We start from the raw sequence: 22,963 nt of genomic DNA, 5'->3' as shown, positions 1-22,963 counted from the left end.
CACCTCCTCCCGTCCCCACCCCCCCAATCAAAAGGAATACCTGTACATTTTCTGTTATAAAAATAAACATTCTTATTGACAGGGTATGTGAGTTTGAGGGAGAATGGAATTAATAAGACCTTTTATTATCTGAAATTTAGTCTTCACAATGTAGGCATTAGCATTTTTAGCTTTTTTTTTTTTAACAAGGAAGAACAAGGCTCTCTACCATCATTTCAGATAACAGCACAAACTTCTGTTTTATACTTAGCTTATGTAACAGATTTCCCTGTTAATGAACATTTAGTTTGTTCTTAATTTTTCACTTATCAACACTAATGAATATCCTTACACATGCATTTTTGTGCACCTTTCTAGTTATTTTCTTAGGCTAAGTTCCTAAAAGTAAAATTGTTAAGTCAAAGGTATGATTATCCTTAAGGCTTTTCTTATACACACTTACAGCCAAATTGTCCTCCAGAAAAATGATAGTTGTTTACATGCTTGCCAGTAGTACATGAGAGAAACTAATATAAACTTTAAAATATGGGTAATGGTTAAAAGCATGGACTCTGGAGCCAGCTGCCCTAACTTGATAGGTGTGTGACCTTTGAGGAGTTAATTTAACCTCTTCTGAACTTCAGTTTGTTCATTTAGATAATAGCACTTAACTCCTGAGGTTGTTAGGAGAGTAAAATGAATCAATATGTAAGTAGTGCACTGAGAACATTGCTTGGCGTGGAGGAAGTCTTACATGTTTTATTACAATAGGACCTGAGTTCTCTTTACGAAAAAATTAACTTTGCATGTTGATAACCTTAATTTAGGAAGATATTAATTCTGATTGCTTTAGGTAATACCAGAGAAACACTAATTTATCATGTACTTAAGAGCCGTGTAAAAATATAATTGAAAAATTAGATGCCGAAATAATGTAGTTTTTTTTAACTTAGTCTCTGAATTATTTCAATTAATTTAAATCTAAACTTTTTTTTTTTTTTTTTTTTTTTTTTTTTGCGGTACGCGGGCTTCTCACTGTTGTGGCCTTTCCCGTTGCAGAGCGCAGGCTCAGCAGCCATGGCTCACGGGCCCAGCCGCTCCGCGGCATGTGGGATCTTCCCGTAAATCTAAACTTTTAACCTAAACCTTTGGAATTAGTAATCATTTGGAACTCTCAGTAGAATGAATGTTAAACAGTATCTGATTCCCAAACAAATTTAGATAATTGAGTTTTTGTATCTGATGGGGAAAAAATGGGTAAATTTACTACAGCATCAGTGTTTAGAATATATTTTGAATATCTCATTTTTCCACTTAACAAAATATAGATATAAGAATTAGATGAGAATAGCTAATGACTGAGTGTATATTTAGTGTGCCAGGCACGCTAAGAATTCTGTGTCATTACTCATTTAATCCTTACAACAACTCTGGAGAAGTTACTCTTGTTCTGTTTTATAACCAAGGAAACTGAACTTTGAGGAGTGTAAGTCTCAAGATTACATAGCTAATGAGTGACAGAGCCAGACCTGGAAACTAGGTCTGTTTGACACCAGAACTCTACTGCCTCTTACGCTTCTCTTCACAACTGAATGTCATTCATTATCAATGGTTTTACAGGTTTTATGGCAGGAATTCTTCCTATGTTCATGGTGGAGTAGATGCTAGTGGAAAGCCCCAGGAGGCAGTTTATGGCCAAAATGTAAGTATCAATTTCATATGCATTTTAGATTACTTTAGGTTTTTTTTTGAGGTAAGATAGAGATTTGGAAAATAGCTTCTTGTGCCCATGGATTTCTTCTTGAATGTAATCAGCTATACTAGAATTATGTTACAGTAATCATCGAACGTGCTTTGAGTTCTTAGAAACATCGATTTTGTACGAAGCACGGGTATTACACTGGCATGGATACAAAAGAGAAAATGGAACATTTTAATATCCTTGGTGTATTTTATGCATGAAATAGTTGAGACAATGTATAACATTTATAGAAATGTGGGCTAAACCTTATGTTACAGGAGTGCATAGGAGTATATACTCCTTATGACTTTGTAGAGGATGTGGGACTTCCAGTAGACTCTGAATGATAGGATTCGGCCTTACCAAACGAGGAAATTGAAAGTAGGAGAAATGGCATCAGCAGACAAGCAGTAAAGTTTGGTGCGAGGTCAAGGAGTAGTCAACACAGTTTACGTGAATGACTAATACTTAATACGGAACAGTGGGAGAAAGCTGCACAAAGCCTATAATATGAGACAGCCATTGTGATTTCTTGTATAGAGAGGTGACATGTTGAAACTAGTGGTTCTAGGAACATCAGTCTGTCAGTAATGCGTAGCATGGTGGAATGGATTCAAATAAGGCAGTTAATATTCTAGAGTTGCGAGGAAATCAAAGTCTTTAGTATTGAATAGGTAATGCAGTATCATGAGTTTGTATTTCCACCCCACCTTCTTCTCCTAATAAAGGATATACACCACAAAGTATTATCTCTGAACTTCAGCGAATGTCATACTAAAATTCGTCATGTGGATGCTCACGCAACCTTGAGTGATGGAGTAGTGGTCCAGGTCATGGGTTTGCTGTCCAATAGTGGACAGCCAGAGAGGAAGTTTATGCAAACCTTTGTTCTGGCTCCTGAAGTAAGTTTTCATTTCAATTAATTTTCACTTATGTGATTTCATTTTACTGTTATTAGTTGCTTGAAGTGGCCAGAGTTTCTTCTTACAGGTATAGGTATGCATGTAGCTATTTTTGAGAAATCTGTATTGGACCTGTTGATTAATTTATTTGAGCTTTGTGTGTGTGCTTTGACTATTCAGAAGTAAAAATGAGATCCTGATACTAATGTGTAAATAGATGATTAAGATTATAGAAATAATATTAAAAGTATGTTGTTATTTAATAGGTTACATATTAAACAAAATGGAAAAATTCTGTTTGTTAATTGGTCCTGGTTCTTCTATACTGAGTAGCCATTTCTTGAGTTTCAGTATTCCTTGAGTGATCTCCTGTAATTTACTTTATATTAACATCATAGCATGTTCAACTTTGGAAAATTATCTTCAGTCTATATCATTTCTGTATTATTAAAATAGAAATTGTGTTTATTTGTTCTTTTTATGTAATACCACATTTATGGGTATTTATGGACTATTTGGATGTTGTTTTCCTATAGGGATCTGTTCCAAATAAGTTTTATGTTCACAATGATATGTTTCGTTATGAAGATGAAGTATTTGGTGATTCAGAACCAGAACTTGATGAAGGTGAGGTAACTTTGAAGATACAAGGGTTTTGTCAGTATCAGTACTCTTTAAGGACATGGAAAGTGTGAAACTAAAGAAATTTGCCTCTGTTGTAACTGAGTCAAACTCCCTTTTCTTCTTTTTGTTCTTGTTGTTATAAAAGAAATAGTTCATTATATGAAATTATATAAAAATCGTACATAGGAAGTGAAGAAATTTCCCTCAATCTCATCCTCTATAGATAACCAAGAGTTTGGTGCCTATTATAGAATTTTGTTGTATTTTGTTGTATTCTGTACTGACCAGTACTTTTTTTTTTTAACAAGTTGTTTTTGTTTTTTTTTTTAGGTTTTTGTGGCCTCTCCCGTTGCGGGGCGCCGGGCCCAGCCGCTCCGCGGCATGCGGGATCCTCCCAGACTGGGGCGCGAACCCGGTTCCCCTGCATCGGCAGGCGGACGCGCAACCACTGCACCACCAGGGAAGCCCAGACCAGTACTTTTATAAAAGTGGAAGTACACTGGCTCAATGCTTGCTTTTTTTTCACTTAGTATATCTTTGTTGGCTGGGTTTTTTTGTTTTTTTTTTTTTTGCTATACCATAATTATTTAATTGATCTTCCGTTGATATACATCAGCTTGTTTCCTTTTCTTTACCATTATTCCTCCATTGAATCGATGTGACAAAGGAAACTGAGTTATGACTTTAATAGCATTTTTTTCCTACCCTTCCTTGTTACTAATAGACCTTTTTAAAAAATAGAGTAAATTCCAAAATTCATCTTGCTTGCTCTTCAGTTTGAGAACAAGGAATATTGCAATTAAGTGCTTTTGTAAGAAATATCATATGACTTCTTTAAACATTAAAAATATGTATATCAAATTGTGTATTAAAGCCTCTTAAAACGAGATGTGGTATGTTATGTATTTTCAGAATCAGAAGATGAAGTAGAAGAGGAACAAGAAGAAAGGCAACCATCTCCAGAACCTGTTCAAGAAAATGCTAACAGTGGTTACTATGAAGCTCACCCTGTGACGTAAGAATAGTGTCTGCAAGGCCAAATTTGGTCTAAACTATAATGTAGTTGCAAGCTGGTTTTTGTTCCTAGAATTATTGTTGAAAGTAAATTTTGCTAAAGCTATGAAAGCAGCATTTGAAAATTTACTGTGTATATGCAAAGTAATTCTATATGGAAGGCATTGTTTTATTTAATTCAAAAATTGAACTTGGTTTGGCCCAAAACTGATCATTTGCTGAGAATGCATTGTGTTTGGGACAACACAGAGTAAGCATTTTAGTTTTTGAATATGCAGTTTGTTTATAGTTAGTATTAAAGTAAACATTTTTAGTAATCCAGTTTTTAAATTAGGTTAAAGAAATGCTGCTTGAGAGTATTATTCCCTTTGCCTCTAGTTCTTAATGGACTTTTGCTTCAAAACAGCTTATTACTAATTATGCCCATTAAATTAGAGAAATGCTGAATTTTCTTTTATTTAAATTGATCATTTCACTCATACTGAAAAGTGAACAAAATATTTTATTGTAGTAATGGCATAGAGGAGCCATTGGAAGAATCGTCTCATGAACCTGAACCTGAGCCAGAATCTGAAACAAAGACTGAAGAGCAGAAGCCACAAGTGGAGGAGAAGAACTTGGAAGAGTTAGAGGAGAAGTCTACTTCTCCTCCTCCTGCTGAACCTGTTTCTCTGCCACAGGAGCCACCAAAGGTTAGCGCAGTGGAACTCTAGACCTTTAGCATCACACTTTCTTATTTGGTGCCATTAATGAAGCATGACCTTTGTTCTGTTATTTAAATTGTTTAATAGTAAGCTATGCTGTTTTTATGTGTATGAAAGAAGCTGTGGGGGGGTTTTTGGTAATTCTGAGGAAATTTTATTGTATTTTCACCCCCTAAAAAACACCCCTCAGGGTAAAATTTAAGATTAATCTTTGTCTGTGTGCAGTGTTTAGTATCTTCTAGTCCGTGTACTAAAACTGAGAGTTGCTCTTCATTCTGTATTAAGTCCTCTACACACGGATGCAACAGGAGTCATGCAATTTCCCAACTTAAAACAAGTTGGCCTATTGCTAAGAGAAGTGATACAAGTTATTTCTGGTTTAAATGGGAATAATTTCCTTACTACACCAATTAAACTATCTTGGAAACATGAGTGACACCCATAGTGTATCATTTAAACCTATCTAAAACACCTTTTATCTTTTTGTAAAGTAGAAGGTTAAAGTATATTTGCTTAGTGAGAGAAGGAGATTCCTTGTTCAATTTGTGAATGTCTGTTAAACTTTCCAGCTAGTACTTTCTTCTTTCCTATCCTTCCCCTCTCCCCTTGACACCATCACAACACCTTATCTTCCCCCAAAAGGGGAAAGAAATTGGTTCTGTTAGGTTCTTATTTTTCTAGTATGTGTAGTTGTTAGTGGTTTTGTTTGCCACTTGCTCATCTCCTTAGAGCATATAGGAACTTGCTTGTGGATTTATTTAGTAGTTCAGACAAAACAGTCAAATAATCTTGCATAATGAGATTTTGAAAGCTGGCACATAGACTGGCATGTGTGTGTGTGCCTTTCTTTTAGGAGTCCTCCAATATAGAACAGTAGTTTAGAAATGAAAAGAAAATATATATTTGGAAGTTTCCCTATAGGAATGTTGGTGGTTTTCCATGATTAGTAGTCTAGGTTTGTTGCATTTCCTGCAGGCTTTCTCCTGGGCTTCAGTGACCAGTAAAAACCTGCCTCCTAGTGGTACTGTTTCTTCCTCTGGAATTCCACCCCATGTTAAAGCACCAGTCTCACAGGTAACCAATCTGTGAACACATTGGATTGTATCCTTGTTACATTGCCAATTGCTTATCTTTTTTATACTTTTTAAAATGAGTCAATCAGAAATTATGGATTAAATATACAAAAAAATTGTATTAAATGTCAGTGCACCCACTTTAAATTGCCAAATCTCCATTCATCATCTACATAGGTGGTATTTGGGGTTTGGGTGTGTCAAATACAGATTAAGTTAGTTTTACCAATATATATTGTCATTTAAAAGCCTTCTTAAAATAACCAAAAAAAATCCTTTTTAAAAATTTAGAATTTTATTTAGCAAAAACATTTTAGGGAAGAAATTTGGAAAGGCACAAAGTAGTATGGCATTATAAAGAATCATTGTTTTTTAAAAATAGAAAAAACTCTTAAAAATACACTGCCTAAGCTTTCAGTCTGTAAGTGGTTCATACCGTTTAATTGAAGCCTGTACCAACTTATGACTGTAGTGTTCACCTTAACTGATCGTTCTAGTATTCTGCTTTTTGTCTGTTTGTCATCTTACCCATTTCAGAGCTTTCAAAGACATTGAAAATAAGACACTGACTACCTAATAAGTTTATTAGGTGTAGTGTAGAATTAACTAAATTCTAAACTTAATAGGCACAGTTAAAGGGTGTCTAATACTTTCCCATACATTTTGAATCAAACTTCGTTCCACTAGAAAATTTACATTTAGAATGGTTAGTGCACATAAAATTGTGTTTATATACCTCTTTATATGCTCTAAACAGTGAAACTTTGAGATTTCAAAAGTAGCTAGTAATTATTAGACAGCCTTTCTGGTGTTGTAAGCATAATCAGCTATGTAATAGAATACATGACCTCGTGATACCTTTTTTTTTTTTTCAGCTAGATATTCAGGAAATATTGAGTAATTACCTCAGATCACAAACTAGAATTCTGTCTTAACGAAGAAAATTAATTTGCCAGGTATTGACTGCTTTTCTACCCATCTGAAGACTCAATAAGTGACTTACGGATTTTTTTTTGAAATGCTTGATTTCTTATCAGATTTGCATTAAGAATCCTTTGGATTGTTACTTGATTTCAGAGTTGGCTACATTTATTTTAAACTCACTGCTAGTTAAAAGTTAGAATAGCTTACACCTCTTACACCTTTAGTGTGGCACCAGGCATTGTGCAAAGCACTAGCACTTAATATTTATTCTTATCTAATCCTCACAACCACCCTGTGAGTATGGTTACTGTTATTATTCCTGTTTTACAGATAAGTAAATTAAGGGCTAGAGTACTTCACCCAAGGTCAGATAGCTATGTAAATAAAATAGTAGGGCTTCGAATTTATGCAGTTGGACACTCATGGAAGCCTATAGGTTTATTTAGCCCTTGGAGGGGAATGTATCTCTATTTACATCAAAGAAGAGTGCTATGTCTAAGCTATGTCTAAATTACATTATATTAGATCCTAACTTCTTGTCCGCGGGTGCAGGGGGCGGATTTTTTTTAAGTTTTTTAAAAAATTTTAAGAGACTGTGTTTCCCAGCCTACCCCCTTATTAAAACAAAATTTTAAACATTTATAATTTAAACTTTAAAAGAACTTTCTGATCTCCTTAAGCTATGTTAGAATGGATTCATGATTTTTTCCACTTGATTTAATAAACCCTTCAATTTTATTTTGTCACTTTTGTGTAGTATCCATTTCCTTAACACTTTTAGCATAGATTATTAATAAAAGAATTAAATCTAATTCCAGGGTATTGGTAGGCATTAATTTAGAAGTAGGTAAGTTAATTTCTTGGTAAATTTCTTGGAAGTCGATTAGTTCATTTAAATAGCTTATGTGCGGTTGAAATACATATTAGTTGTGGTTTTGCCTGCTATTGAGTTGATTTGATGGTTTCATGTTTATTTTATATTCTATTTGATTTTCATTTGTGGAATTTGTCATGTGAGCACACTTTTTGATTGCATGGAATTAATTGTAAGGCTTTAAAGTAGTATGTGGTATCTTAGTTATTTTACCTCCTTGGAGCAAATAGTTTTCATGAAATTGAGCCTGAAGAATTGTAAGTGTACAGGTGGCTTAGTTGACATACAGTAATCAGTTACTGAAAGAAATTTTGATAATTTTTTTTTTGGTCTCATTTTTCCTATATTGGCATCATCTAATATCTAAAAGTCAGGTTGCTAAATTAATGTATGGATTATTTGTAAGATGTTGGCACTTACTTAAATTTGTGTTTTTAAATCCTTAAAAGATAATGAAGAACTTTTTTGTTTTGTTACTTGCAGTTATTTTTGTTTCAGTAATCTGTTTTGAAAAGAATCTGAATCAGTCAGCCAGAATTCTTTTTCTTGGTTTGAATGAGTTGAGGTTTTTGAGACATTTAAATTAAAAGGTTTACATTTGCTATTTTTATTAATTAAACATACTAGCTTCATCAGACTTTGTTAGAGAATATCCTTTAATTCTATTTTACTTTCATACTGAAGTAAGTTGTGCTTTTAGGCCCTGCCCCACTTAGCTGAAATTTCTAAATAACTACCTTTTTCAGGCATCACATTTTCGGTCAAATTATTATGTAGTCTGAAATTCTAAATACAGATAGAAGTGGTCTCAGGGCTGTAACTTAGGTCCCCTGGTCAGGCATAGAAGAACATTCTCCTACATGTTTTGTGTTAGAGAACTAAAAATGTAATTTAATTTTAAATGAACCAGTAGTTACTGAACATCTATGTCTAATGGCACTGTGCTTGGTTCTTTATCTGGTGTAGAAATAAGATATGGTCATTGTAGGAATAAATACATACTAAAAACCTGGGAAAATTAAACGTTAAAAAATTTTTTTTAACTAGCAAAATTCTAGAACATGGAAAGCAACTTCATTTTGAGGGAAATGGGAAATCTATATGGAAGAAAAACAATTGGGGCAGACAGGCAAATCTGTTAAAAACTGCTAGGGTAGGAGATAATATACCTTTTGGTTACAGTGGGTGAAATTATTTATAATAAATGGTTGTTTTTGAAAGAAACATATCTCTTTGTATCAAAATGTGTCCCTGCAAATTATAATATCCCAGTTATATAAATTATGAGAGTTTGAGCCACTGCCTGGACTGAGGTACTCAGAGATGATCAGCCATAAAGATAGGACTGAAATTACTAGATTTCTGATTTGAGGACACATTCTTCATATTCCTGCTGAAGGTTTTCAACATCCTTTGCAGGTGCATGTATTTTCTCTTCCTCGGACCATAAATATTTAGGCAATAGACACAGCCTGAAGAGGTTGGGAATACTGAAAATGCCAATGTATTAAGGAAAAGGTAATAGTAGATGCAGATGTCACTTTGTTTTTAGCATAGTTACTTTAAATATATGTGTTTAATTTAGCAGTTAGCAGAAACTTTTGGAGGGTACCTTAAAATGAACTATTACTTCCCCTGCCACCCCCAAGAATCAATTAAGAAACATTGTTGGGGTCAGTCCTTAAATAAATGCACACCTCCCCCATTAGGAAGAACAATAGGGAGCTAAAGGACACTGTCAACACGTTCCTATCTTGTTTTTTTTATGTGCATTTTAACTTCAAGATAGTATTTTTAGACGCTAGAGTACACTAAATTGTTTATTTCGAACTATCAAAATATTGATTTTTTTAAAAAAAAATTATGGGATGGGGTTTAGAAGATATTGCTGAGCACTATTAAATTTGAAGGGCAGCATACTAGATAATTAGAAAGGATGTGTCATATATTCTTGTCTTCCTAAGATAAAGATGGCTTTTTATTTTGTATATGTATTTACATGGAGTGGCTCATCTTGCATTTTTGAATTTTGTAGCGATACCTTTTATGCTATCTCAATGTGGATGTAACTTTATTGAAAAAATATGGTTGTAAATCAAAAGCAGCTTATTGTGAGTTATAGCCTTGAGTGAGAAAATAAAATTTACCCTACAGTCCTAGATTGGTACAGAATATCTTTATAAAAATTTATGTTTCAAATATATAGGACACTACGTTAAAAATATTCTGAACTTAAAATGACCATTATGCCTTGGTTGTTTCTTTAGTTGTTTTTCTCCTGTGGAATGTGTTTCTTTATAATGTGTTTTTTCCCTTGTATTTTAGCCGAGAGTGGAAGCTAAACCAGAAGTTCAGTCTCAGCCACCTCGTGTGCGTGAACAGCGACCTAGAGAACGACCTGGTTTCCCTCCTAGAGGACCAAGACCAGGTGAGTCAGCCCCTTCTGTGGCCTTCAGCACTTAGCACTTGAAAAGTTGAAGGCTGAACTTAAAAAATTTGAAAAAATTATAATGTGTTTTATATGCAAATCCTTTTAGTACCAAACTGCTTAAAGGCTTAAGTAACCTGCTAAATATAGCCTGGGCAAAACAACTTTTAGGGGAAGATTAGTTGACATGCCACAGAGACGTGTATTTTGAAGGTGTAAAAGAATTTTGAGACACATTTTATTTGGTTATTGTCACTGGTTCTAAGAATTCAAAACCGAGCTGCCAATAACCTACTCTCTTACTTAGCACTCTTATCTCTTCACAGATAAACAATAAGCACACCCTGATTCTTCTTATTTTGATTGTCTTAGGTATTAAGTAAGTTGCCATGATTTTTGACTTGTTTCCATTGTTAGCTAATATATGTAGAACCTCTATTTGAATTCTATAAGTATGTTTAGATTGCTTTTGGGAGGAGGTGGGAGATATAGTATACATCAAAAAGTGATGTGCTATTATTAAGAAGTCATGGGAGCTGGGGTTTATCCTAGCTTTGTCACTGATTGAGTTTATGATCTTGGGTGAGACCCTTAAATCATGAGCTTCTCTTACACCATTCAGTTACTACACAAATTTTTCCTGTGTGATGCCTTTCTTTATATGCCTCATTGTGTTCCTTGTGTCATTGGGAGGATCAAATATGATTTTATATATATACATATAAGAGCACTCTTATGTGTATAAAAGGCTATATAAATGAGATGTTATTGCTATTAAATTTATGGATTTGGCTGTAATTTCATACAACCAAAGATTGATTTGTGAATTTCAAAATACTAAACAATTATTTAGTACAAGTATACCTCACTATCTGAAATCTATTTGGTTTCTGGGTGATGGCAGGAGTTTGGTTAAGGAGGAATACTTGTACTGCTAATATTTGGCTTTCATATAATCAGACCAGTAGACCTAGAAGAAGGGACTTCAGCAATCTCTAGTCAGTGTCATGTTTTTTTCTAACTAACCTACTAATAATAGGCACTTCCACCTCTGTTCAAGGAGCTCACTATCTTATTAAATAAACTAAAACAGGAATATCAAGTTTTTTTTTTTACATTCATTGCTTTGAGCTAATTTCTGTATGACATTGTAAACTTTAATATCTGCTCTATTCCTTTTCTCAGGCAGAGGAGATATTGAACAGAATGAAGCTGATAACCGTAGAATAATTCGCTATCCAGATAGTCATCAACTCTTTGTTGGTAACTTGCCACATGATATTGATGAAAATGAACTGAAAGAGTTCTTCATGAGTAAGTAGTTTATTTTGCTTTATTGTAAAATTAAGCAGGAGGAGAAGAGAACTCTTCATAATGTATTGAGGATTTTTTAAAAAAACATTTACCTCTCTGTACTATGTATATCTCTAGGTACTAATCACCTTGATCAGAAGGGAGTAGAAGGTTATACCAGATGTTTCTCAATAACTGTACTGAGTGTTGACTGGCCTGGTTCTGTAGAGGTTAGAAGAAAGAGCTGGATGAATCAGTCTTAGATTTGGAAATGGGATTCATTTGTCAAATTCAAGTCAGAAATAGAAAATAACATTGTCTCTCAAACTGTAGGTAACTTCCCTTTTGAAAGGAGTAATAAAGATGAAGAAGGGTAACAAAACAGGCTAGTTTTTGTTGGCATCTTAAGTGAGTAACCTGTAAGAGTGAATGTACCCTAATTGTCACTGGGTATAGCAGCTTTTGTTTTGAAATGTATCAAGGAGATTAAGGTATTTCATCCTGAACAATTAAAATCACAAAATATTTTGTTAAGATATTTAACCCTTGGTGTACTGTATATTTTCACAGGTTTTGGAAACGTTGTGGAACTTCGCATCAATACCAAGGGTGTTGGGGGAAAGCTTCCAAATTTTGGTTTTGTGGTTTTTGATGACTCTGAACCAGTTCAGAGAATCTTAATTGCAAAAGTAAGTGACTTAAAGGGCATAATTCAATACTTTATTATTCCTGTTGTATTTAGTATTACTTAGAAAGTCTTTTTTAAATGGTAAAGTTAAAAATAGTTTACTATGAAATGGTATTTATGCAAAGAATAAAGATTTGTTAGTAGTTTTAAAGTCTGAAGTATGGATTGTTTTAAATTTATTTCATTATTTGCTCTGGTATTGAAGGTTGGAATAGATTGCATATTGAGAATTTTATGAAAAGTTTTTGTCTCCCTGGATTTTCTTACTTATGTATGATACTACATTACTATTATTGTCTAACCTGCCCATGTAAAATTTTTTCTTCTCTTGTAAAGCCAATTATGTTTCGAGGGGAAGTACGTTTAAATGTGGAAGAGAAAAAGACAAGAGCTGCCAGAGAGCGAGAAACTCGAGGTGGTGGTGATGATCGCAGGGATATTAGGCGCAATGATCGAGGTCCTGGTGGTCCCCGTGGAATAGTGGGCGGTGGAATGATGCGGGACCGGGATGGAAGAGGACCCCCTCCAAGAGGTGGCATGGCACAGAAACTTGGCTCTGGGAGAGGAACCGGGCAGATGGAAGGCCGCTTCACAGGACAGCGTCGCTGAGGCTCCACTGTTGGCAAAGTCTTGGCAGTGGTACATTATTCATCGTGTTTGCATTCTTGTTAATTTTTTTTGGCTTTGGAATGTGACACAGCCTTTTTGATCATTTCTTTGATGTGAAAAGCATCTTTTGGTTATCAGTTAAATTGAGGTGGACATTATTTCCCCAGTTTTACAACAGGATTCGCATTGTTAATTTATAAATCTAGACTTGGAGAATTAAGGACTGAGAAATGACCATATCTTAAACTATCTGCAACAAAATGAACTTAAAAGGACACGCCCAACTGAATTCAGGTCCTTTGAGTCAAAAAAAATCCTCTGCTGCACATTTTGTTTAAGTGTTACTGTTTCTGCCTATTAATGTTGGAAACACAAATAGTGCAATTTGTGCAATTGGAGAATCTTGCCTTTTTCCTTGGCTCCCCCCAAAAGTACAAACCAACAGAAACTTGTTATGCACTCATCAAAATGCACTAATGGGTACTCTGAACTCATTAACATTGACATCTGCAAAGGAGGCAACAGGGGAAAAAATCTTTCATCTTTTTTTCCAGTAGCGCATAGTTGTGAAATGATGAGGGCATTTTTACCTGCTTGCTGTGACCAGCGTGTGTACACATAAACCTTAACAAGACTACAAGTATATTCCAGAAGGAAATCATTTAGTTATGAACTAAATAACAAAAATCAGAACTTCAAATGCTATGGTCTTGAATATTAGACCAGATTTAGTAGCTCCATATCTAAGATTTTTCTACCTGCCCCTCTTCAGTACAGGGATGGCTGGCTGCTCAACACACTCCTCCTCCCCCCTTTTCCTTTCTTTAAGCTGTGTACAGTGAAAATTGTCTTTACTGTATTTTGTTCTCTGGTAATGTAATAAGCATGATGGTGCCTTCTATTAATACATCATTCCAGTCTTGCTGGTAATTTTGTACAGTATAGTGTATGAATTGCTGTGCTGCAAAGCCAAACAGCTACAAAATGTTGAAAAATCATTGAAGTGTATAAAAATTGCAGTATCTTTAAAATCAGTAAAATTGACTAGCATATTATTTACCTTGTTCTTCAGTTAACAACTGTGTGTTCTCTGTGGGAGGGAGTCTTGTGTGTTTGTGAGGGAGGGGGAAGGAGGAAGTCAGTTATTTGAGTAAGTCTCTTGTTGACTTTTCTGTTAGCCTGAATGTGAACGTTGAAGTATATCACTTGAGAGGTGCTGGAAAAGTCAATCAACTTAATGTACATTTTTAGTGACATTTTAAAAGCAGTCAGATTCCATAAATGGCAAGTAAACCTGGAGTGAGGATACTGCAATTTTCGGAGAAAAGAACAGCAGCTCTTAAGTGTTTGCATTTTCTATTTGGGGGGCAGGGAACTGTCATTCATTTTGCACAATTCTTGAACTGATGTCAGCACCCGAGTGGCTCTGAATTTAAGTCTGGGACGACATCTTTTATTTTTACATGAATTTCTAAACAATTCTGTGAGCAAAGTTTGTAGCTGCTGGATTATTGTCTGTCTTTATAGCAAGTTCCAGTAAACCGCAAGTATGACAAAGGATATCCAGTTTTATGCTTGGAGCATTTAGTACCTACTAGTTTCTGGATGTTTCAGGCTAGGAGTGGGGTAAATAAGTGTGACCACTTAAAGCTGCTTGTTAGCATGGAAGACTTCTCCATTCTATCTTAGTAAAAACAAACAAAAAATGCACTTGACATAATAGCAAACTGGTTCTGAATTATGGAACTGTTTGCTGTTTAGTAAACTAGCAAATAATGCACATATTTTGTTTTTCATGTACTGGGCGATATAAGTAAAATTAAATCTGTCCCTTTTTTTCCCCCTTGAATGAGGTCTTCCATGTTCGAGGAAAAGTCTTGCACTATTGCATATATTTTGGGGACACAGATTTCTCAGTTTCCATTTTGGGGGGTTAAAGATTTTTTTCCTGTTTGAAATACTTTTACACTTTCTGATGTATAGTACTTGAAGTTCTTACCAGAAAATTACTTTTGAGTTTTGAAGCCTGTATTCAAACTGCTTTTAAATGAGTGGTTTCTTGTCAGTGTTTTGTTTTTTATAGCATATTTTCCCTCTTTCATTTCTTTCTCCTTCCCATTTTATATATATATACAATTTCCAATCCAAGATATTGCCCTGCCACCCACGAAAACTTCTGGCACCAAAAGTAATGATATATGTTAAGTGTAATAGAAAATTAAAGCAAAGAGCCATTCAGCTTCAGTCTTTACATACAATGAGTAAAACATTAAAACATCACATGGAGAAGTTTACATGGTGATTGTTCACCTGCAGTACTGTGGACTTTTAACATTTTGTCCCTTTTCAGTGAACCAGAGTGAAAGTATTCATCTACCATTACTGTTATTTGCTGTTTTTTGTTTTGTTTGTTTTTTGTTTTTTTTTTCTTTTTGGATGGTAATATTCTATTCTATCCTTATGACACTATTGCAACCAAATTGGCTTTACCATCTTGGCTTTAGTAGGTATAGAAGACAATGGATTACCATCTTTATTGCTGTAATGTGTTAAGCATTATATGCTAGTAGTATCTAGTTTAACTGTTTCAGGTGGAAAGTATTCTTTGAGTTTCCATTTTGAATGTGTTTGGACTAAACAAACAATAAACTACTGATGTCTGCAGCATTTATCTATGTCCCTAATTTAATCTGTAGGTTTGTTGTTCCAGAATATTTTCTCCCAATTTCATTTCACACAACCTAAGTAAAAATAAGGAATTATTCTAAAACCAACTATTATTTGTGAAATTTGATATATAAAATCATGTAAGTAAGACTTGAACATTGTTAGAGACTTAGTTCAGTTAGATAGCTGGTATACAAGATAAAGAATGGTAGAACAGAATAATAAGTGGTAAGGAAGGTGAGAATGATGTAAAGCAGACGACTGAACATTTATTTTTTATAAAAATCTTGGGTGTTCCAAAGGATTGCTATCTCATCTCAGAAGGAAAAGAGAAAGGGGATGGGAAGACTGAGGTTATCTGAAGTTAAGGACATGACCCAGTTCAGCAATTAGAACAGATTTGTTAAGCTCTAAAGGAATATTAAAAAGGAAAGAATAGTCATAGTTATGAATATATACTTTAAATGAGTAGTGAAGTCATAAGGCATATGTAGTAATTTCAGAACTTTGTTAAAAGGGATGATAAAAGTGAATTTTTCCTGATATGTTCATAACACTTTATGAAGATTCTTTAAATCAGTCTTCACAGGTTTGTACTGAAGAAAAGCCAGAACAACCATTATTTAAATACTGGGCAGTAAGACTTAAGATTTTTATAAATGTATATTAAATTCCTTTCAATGTTAATTATAATGTATAATAACATCTAATTTTATGGCTGTGGAAAAAAATTTTAGAAGGGGTAAAATGTATATATGACACTATATTGCAAACAGAACCAGATTTGAAGGAGCAAAATATCATTTGGTCCAGGAAATTTATATGGAACAAAATATTTGAAAGTTTTAGCCATACAAGATGCTACATTTCAACTGTGTTATATGATACAGTCTTTGTATCAAGTGAATGAAAATTTAGTGGATATATGTTCATATTTTTCCTTTAAATTAGGACAGCTTGCTCATCATTTATATTTAACTACAGATGAAGACCTGATTTTTCATTCTGTTCATAACACTTTCTAATTATTAAGTCTTGATCAATTTAATGCCAGAATTCTAAATTAATTTTAAGTTACTGGATAAATGAATTATTTATTATGTCCTGAAAGAGCTTTCCCTTCGTGATGGATTTCAGTGGGTTCATATAGAGAGTAATTGTTTTTAAGAAATTTGCATAATTAAGTCAGAATTCCTAAGTAATGAAGTTCTGGGTATTTTTGACAAAGACTGAAATCTTCCAATTTAGTATAAAAACACCTTATACTTCAGAATTAATGGGAAATGAAGTCTGTTTTTAGCATTACCAAATACTGGGCAAAATACTATAAATGTGGGTTTAGGATTAAACATTCACAGAAAGATTACTACTCTTGTCCTTGATCTCCTAAGAGTTTTTTGGTTTTCTTGGTTTTTTTGTGGTACGCAGGCCTCTCACTGTTGTGGCCTCTCCCGTTGTGGAGCACAGGCTCCGGACGTGCAGCCTCAGCGGCCATGGCTCACGGGCCCAGCCGCTCTGCGGTACGTGGGATCTTCCCGGACTGGGGCACGAACCTGTCCCCTGCATTGGCAGGCGGACTCAACCACTGCGCCACCAGGGAAGCCCCCTCCTAAGAGTTTTGATAAAGATGATTGCCTACTTGGAATGCTTTGTTTTGTGACATTAATAATATTCTTTTAACTGCTCCTGTTTTCCGTACTCTTTATCACCCCATAACCACCGTTATCCCCCCAACACACAACACACACACATACACACATCTCTTCTGTCCTCAGTCTCTTTCCCCACAAATTTTCTCTGAATGGTTTCATTTAGGCCAGGAACTACCTTAGCTTCAGTATATTGTCCATTCAGTAGATTCCATATAGTGTGATGGTCAAGAGAAGGGCTTTGGAGACAGCCTGGCCTTGTATGGCAACTCCACCATTCAATGGTTACATTTTCTGAGCTCTTGTTTAACTCATTTGTAAAATGAGGTGGATGATTGTGAGGATTCAGTGAGTTAATACATAAAGCACCTGAAACAATGTATTGGGCACTCAGCAAGTGTTACCTGATGCTGTTTTTTACTCAGTTGAATTTCTACTGCCTCCCTATTCTGTGTTTCAAACTCCTTTTTTTAATCCATTTTTGCCTTGTCCCCTTTTGAAGTCCTTCAGTAATTCAAAATTTGAAAGTCCAAAACAATGTTTTCTCTAAGTGATATGCATACCTGGTTCTCTGATAATGAACATCTCTATTTTTCTGACCTGTTGGAGTGTCATCTGTTCTGCGTAATATTTTCTGTTTGTCTCCTGTCTGTCCATTTTTCAGGCTGCAGGAAGATCTGTTCATGCTCTTCTTTCACTGGCTCATTTAATTCATTATTGAGCTTCTATGTGCCAGGTGCTGTTCTAGGTACTGTTGATAAATGATGAAATGAACAAGGTTCCCCACTCTCAGGTTAAAAAGGTCTAAAAGTGTTTGCATATTTTAAGAAGGTAGCTAGGGGGCAGACCATAAGGAGGTAGGTCCTTATCCCAAGAGCAATAGGAAGTTGAAGGTTTTGTTGAGTGATGGGAAGGTAATTCTACTTTGAAATCTCTGGAGTTCAATAAGTTGGGTCTCTGGGTTAATTGAAGGAGTTAAGTAATGAGAAAATGAGGTGAAAGGATGCTGTAGTAGTTCAGTCAAGAGCTATGAAAGTAAAATGGTTGTAGTAGCTTGGACTAGAGTGGTGGTGTTAGAAACCTAAAGAATTTGAAAGACTTAGGGGGTAAAACAGCCAAGTCTTGGTGAGGAAGAAGATGGTATCTAAGAATCCGAAGTTGTTCACTTGCATAATTGGAAAAGTAAAGTGATATGTGGAACAAATTACTGATAAAAAAACAGGTTTCATGATGGGGAGGCAGGAGTACTATTGGAACCCTCTTGGCTTTCAGTGTGAAATGGACCTGAAAAGAGGAAGCTGTATAGGAGGGTATGTAATTGTGACTTGTGCCTTTTAATTTCAAAAACAGTATATAGAGTGGCAAGTTTTATGTATACTTTATTTTACAACAACACAAAAGCATGGTATGCACATCATAGAAAGTAGAGAATCCAAAAGAATGAACATCCACAATTCAGCCTGTAGATGATCCGTATACCTTGGGGGGGGGTGTGTGTGTGTGTTTTCCTTTATACTATTAAACATTGCTTTAATGAAGACAGACCACTTAATGGTGTTTATCAAGTGTTTATTGAGCACCTCTGTGTACCAGGCACTGTTCTTCATGTTGAGGATACATGAGCAAGACAAGTCCATTGGTCTCCCTCTGAGCTTATGTACTTTACAATGGAGAAGAGTAGTTGTAAATGGCGATGTAAAGTAAGATAAAGCAACTCAGTGGCAACTTTAGATGCCTAGAGTTGACGTGAAACATAACAGCTCTCCACTCAGAGGGACTAGATAACATGTAAAGCTTATAAAATTGGAAAAACTTAGAGGGTAATGAGAAGAAGCTGGGATAGGTGGATTTGGGTCAAGGGGGGCAAAATGCTAACAGGTGAACTAGACTAGATCATGTAATTAGCCTGCATAAGCAGTTTATTTGGATATCTTTCTAATTGCAGTATGAAGCCATTAAAGAGAATTAAGCATAGTGATAATGCCATGTAGAGGCTAGATGGTAGGATAAGAATGGAAACGAAGCTGTTGTGGTAGTTCAAGACTACTACATCTGAGGGAGGGAAATAGATTTAGGTTATTTTTTGGCAGCTGAATTTAGGTGTCTGAAAGGAACTGAGAATGATTCAAGTTCTGAATAGTTAGCATAAACGTACAAATCAATGAAAATCAGATATTTCCACTTTAAAATAGTGTAACCAGTAAAATACTTATCTTTACACCCATTTTTATCTCTAAAATGATTTTCCTCCAATATTTGAGGATATACTGTGAATCATACTGCTGGTAGCTTTACATCTGATTTCATATTTAGGCAAACTAAGATGTAGTTATCTATTTTACAGTCAGGGAGACAGGCTCAGAAAGTTTATTGGTTACACTAGTATGAAATGATTTGAAATACTGGATTAGCTATAAGAGTTGATCTACTTTAAAAGATGAGTGATTTTAGGAAAAATGGGTTTTAAGCACTAAAAGTTTAAACTTTGCAATGTATTTTTATCCTGGCTTTATTTCAGAAAATTGGAAAATCACAGCCTCCAGCATTAGGCCTAAAATTAATTCAGGAACTACTACATTCAGGAAATACAGCGTTAAGCAGTGAGGCAGAGTGCAGACTTGGAACAGAAATCAAATAGCTATTAAATACTGTTGAGTCTCTGAGCTGAGAAAAAGGAAGAATTTTTGAGGGCTTGTCATTTCACATATGTTATATCAATCTGATAACCCTATTAAGTTCATCTATTTATTGTTTGTTTTTAAGGAGGTGAACTAAAGCTTGGAGAGGTAAAAACAAAGCTCTGCCTGCCGTATGGTGACAAGGATAGTGACTTGGAATAGAAAACAGATGTGATGGTGGCTTATCAGAAAGGAGTAGTGATGTTTCAAAGACAGCACTAAAGTAACCAGTATGTGTGCAGGAAGTGAGAAAGACTTGTATAGCAGTCAGTGAATATTAGCATCTAATATGTGCCAGAAACCTCCCTAGGTGCTGGCTGGAAATACAGCAAATACAGCCTACCCTCAGGAAACGTGTAGTTTTTGAGGGAGGGAAGCAACAAACAAGAAATTTCAGTCCTAATTAGTCCTGGGCATAATACAACTCATTTAGTTCCAACAGCAATCCTGTGAGGAGTACTATTTATTTTACAGAAGGATACATTCAGGCACAATGGGGTTAGTTACTTTTCCAATAGCACATGGCTAATGAGGGATAGAACTAGTAGGGAATGTAATAGTAACTGGAGATGGGGCTGTTCCTTAATCACTACTGGGGGTGGTAATGAAAGGCCTCAAGAGGTACATTTGAGATCTGAAATGAAGAGAAGGCAGCTTTGTGGAGGAAGAGCGTTCCAAATAGAACAAATGCAGAGGCCCTGTATTTGGAAGGAGCTTGGAGTGTTCAAGGGCATTAACGCCAGTGTGGCCATAATAGTAAGCAGCTGATATCAAGAGATAGGTAACAGCTAAATCGAGGATGGCCTTGTAGTTGGATTTTACTCTTGAACTGGGATTGTAGGGATCTGGGCGAGGAAATGATGTGATCAGAATTAGCAGGGAACCCAGTCAGGAAGGGCTGTTGGGTGATGTCCATGGTCACTTGGATTAGGGTTGGAGCAGTGAATATGGTGATAAATGGTCAGTTAATAAGATAATTTGGGATACAACCTACAACACTTTATTATGAATTGGATTTTGAATGTGAGGGAAAGATAATTTTCAAGGATGACTCCTACCTAGGATTTTTATGCAACTTGGTGTGGAAGGCAGTACTCTTACTGAGATAGAGAAGGAGCAGGAATGAAATGTGGAGGGAAGATCAACAGTTCTCTTATATCCATGTTAAGTTTCATATGCCAATTGAATATCCAAGAAGAAATGTCAGGCGGTATGGTATGATTTTGGAATTCTGAGGAGACCTCTGTGCTGTGATTGGTCAGCAGAGGTCTTTGCAGCTATTGGGTTAGAGGAGATCATCTAGGAAGAGTGTACAGAAGAGAAGAGGCTGAAGACTGAGCCCTCTGACACTCCCAACAGGTAGGGTTCTAGAACAGGAGAACCATGCAAAGAAAACAGAGGCAAAATATGGCAAATATTGGTGTCATGGAAAGCTAAGTTTCAAGAATTTGTCGTGGAAAGTATAGAAAGTTGTGTCATGCTGCTGAGAGGTCAAAGAAGGTGGTGAATTAATTAGGGTGGACTAACTGCTAAAATAAATAGACCCCAAAATGTCTAATGGCTCAAACAATATTCTCCCCCCATATAACAAAAGGGGGAGTGGTCATGAAGAGGTCAGTAGTCTGGCTCCCCCTCACTTAATCATTTAGGGACCCAGATGAATGAAGGCTCTACTAACTTCACAGTGTGGCTTCAATATCACATAGTCCTCTCCATTACAGCTATCTGGAAGGTAAAAGGCACACGGAGCATCTTTTTTTTTTTTTTTTTTTTTTATTTAATGTATTTTTGGCTGCGTTGGGTCTTCGTTGCTGCACGCAGGCCCTCTCTAGCTGCGGCGAGCGGGGGCTGCTCCTCGCCACGGTGCGCGGGCCTGTCACCTCGGCGGCCTCTCCCATTGCGGAGCGCGGGCTTCAGCAGTTGTGGCGCACAGGCCTAGCTGCTCTGCAGCACGAGGGATCCTCCCGGACCAGAGCTCCGTGTCCCCTGCATTGGCAGGTGGACTCAACCACTGCGCCACCAAGGAAGCCCCAACATGGAGGATCTTGAACGGAGATTTTCATGGGCCAGGTCTGGGAATGGTACACATCTCATATTCCATTGGCTTGAATTCTGTCGCATGATCACCCCTAACTGCAGTGGAGATTTCAGAAAATAAGCAAGCTATACATAGAGAAGAAAGGAACCAGCTTACTGTGAGTAGCTAGTAATCTCTGCCACAGATGGCTTTGTGTAGGTCTTAGTGACTTCTGGGAAGAGCTATTCCAGTGAAGTGATAAGGATGAAAGCCCAAGAGAGAACAGGATGTAGGAAATGAACAGACGATTTTCTGTAGTTTTGCTATGAATACGAACAGGAATGCAGCAGAGGCTAGAGGAAGAGGGAACATCAAGGGAGAGTTTATAAGAGGCTTGTTATCAGTGCAGACAGAATGTATACTCTTTTTAACATTTGAGGAATGGATTCCCAGGTTTATACTGTTATGATATAGCTGTGTTGGTGACTGACAGTTCACATATGGTGTATGCTGAACTTGATCAAATAAGTGGTGTATTGTACTTTAGTTTTCCAAATCTAATTGTCTTTTTTCATTAAAATTTTACTTTTTTTTTAATGGGGAAAACTTTCACATGGAATACAGTTCAAAAGGTACAGTTTTGTAAGTGAAAAGCCTTCTTCCTCCATCCCCCACCACAAAATTCTACCTAGAGGCAACCATTTTTTATCTAATTTTTTTGTACACCCTTCCAGAGATCTTTCTATATCCAAGAGAATACAAATATACATTTTTTTCTTTTTAGGCATAAATGGTGGCCCCGTGTACAAACGCACATTACTTTTATTATTTCACCATATATCATGCAGGTCATTCCATATCAGTAAACAAAGTGCCTACTCATTCTTTTTTACAGCTGCATAGTATTCCATGTTTTTTTAAAAAATTTTATTACAGTATAGTTGATTTATAATGTTGTGTTAGCTTCTGCTGTACAGCAAAGTATCAGCTATACATGTACATATGTCCACTCTTTTTTAGATTCTTTTCCCATATAGGCCATTACAGAGTATTGAGAAGAGTTCCCTGTGCTATACAATAGGTTCTTATTAGTTATCTA

At 35.7% G+C, this 22,963-nt stretch overlaps 1 protein-coding gene across 4 annotated transcripts in view; it reads left to right on the top strand.

Annotated features, from left to right (window-relative positions):
• The window catches only part of G3BP2 (G3BP stress granule assembly factor 2), a 76,108-nt gene extending 62,200 nt beyond the window's left edge, over positions 1-13,908 (top strand). For 3 of the 4 annotated variants that reach the window (XM_028491921.2, XM_028491920.2, XM_028491922.2), the window contains exons 3-12: positions 1,600-1,681; positions 2,449-2,622; positions 3,159-3,249; positions 4,159-4,261; positions 4,772-4,952; positions 5,940-6,038; positions 10,161-10,263; positions 11,449-11,577; positions 12,127-12,245; positions 12,581-13,908. In XM_028491921.2, the coding sequence (XP_028347722.1) occupies positions 1,600-1,681; positions 2,449-2,622; positions 3,159-3,249; positions 4,159-4,261; positions 4,772-4,952; positions 5,940-6,038; positions 10,161-10,263; positions 11,449-11,577; positions 12,127-12,245; positions 12,581-12,853 (1,354 nt within the window). In that variant the 3' untranslated portion in view covers positions 12,854-13,908. The remainder of the gene's footprint in view (positions 1-1,599; positions 1,682-2,448; positions 2,623-3,158; positions 3,250-4,158; positions 4,262-4,771; positions 4,953-5,939; positions 6,039-10,160; positions 10,264-11,448; positions 11,578-12,126; positions 12,246-12,580) is intronic. The other variant, XM_007113643.4, reaches the window with a different exon arrangement.
• The last annotated feature ends 9,055 nt before the right edge of the window (positions 13,909-22,963 follow it).

Source organism: Physeter macrocephalus, chromosome 7 (assembly GCF_002837175.3).
Source record: "Physeter macrocephalus isolate SW-GA chromosome 7, ASM283717v5, whole genome shotgun sequence".
NCBI classification, from domain to species: domain Eukaryota; kingdom Metazoa; phylum Chordata; class Mammalia; order Artiodactyla; family Physeteridae; genus Physeter; species Physeter macrocephalus.
This window is presented reverse-complemented; position numbering and strand designations above follow the sequence as displayed.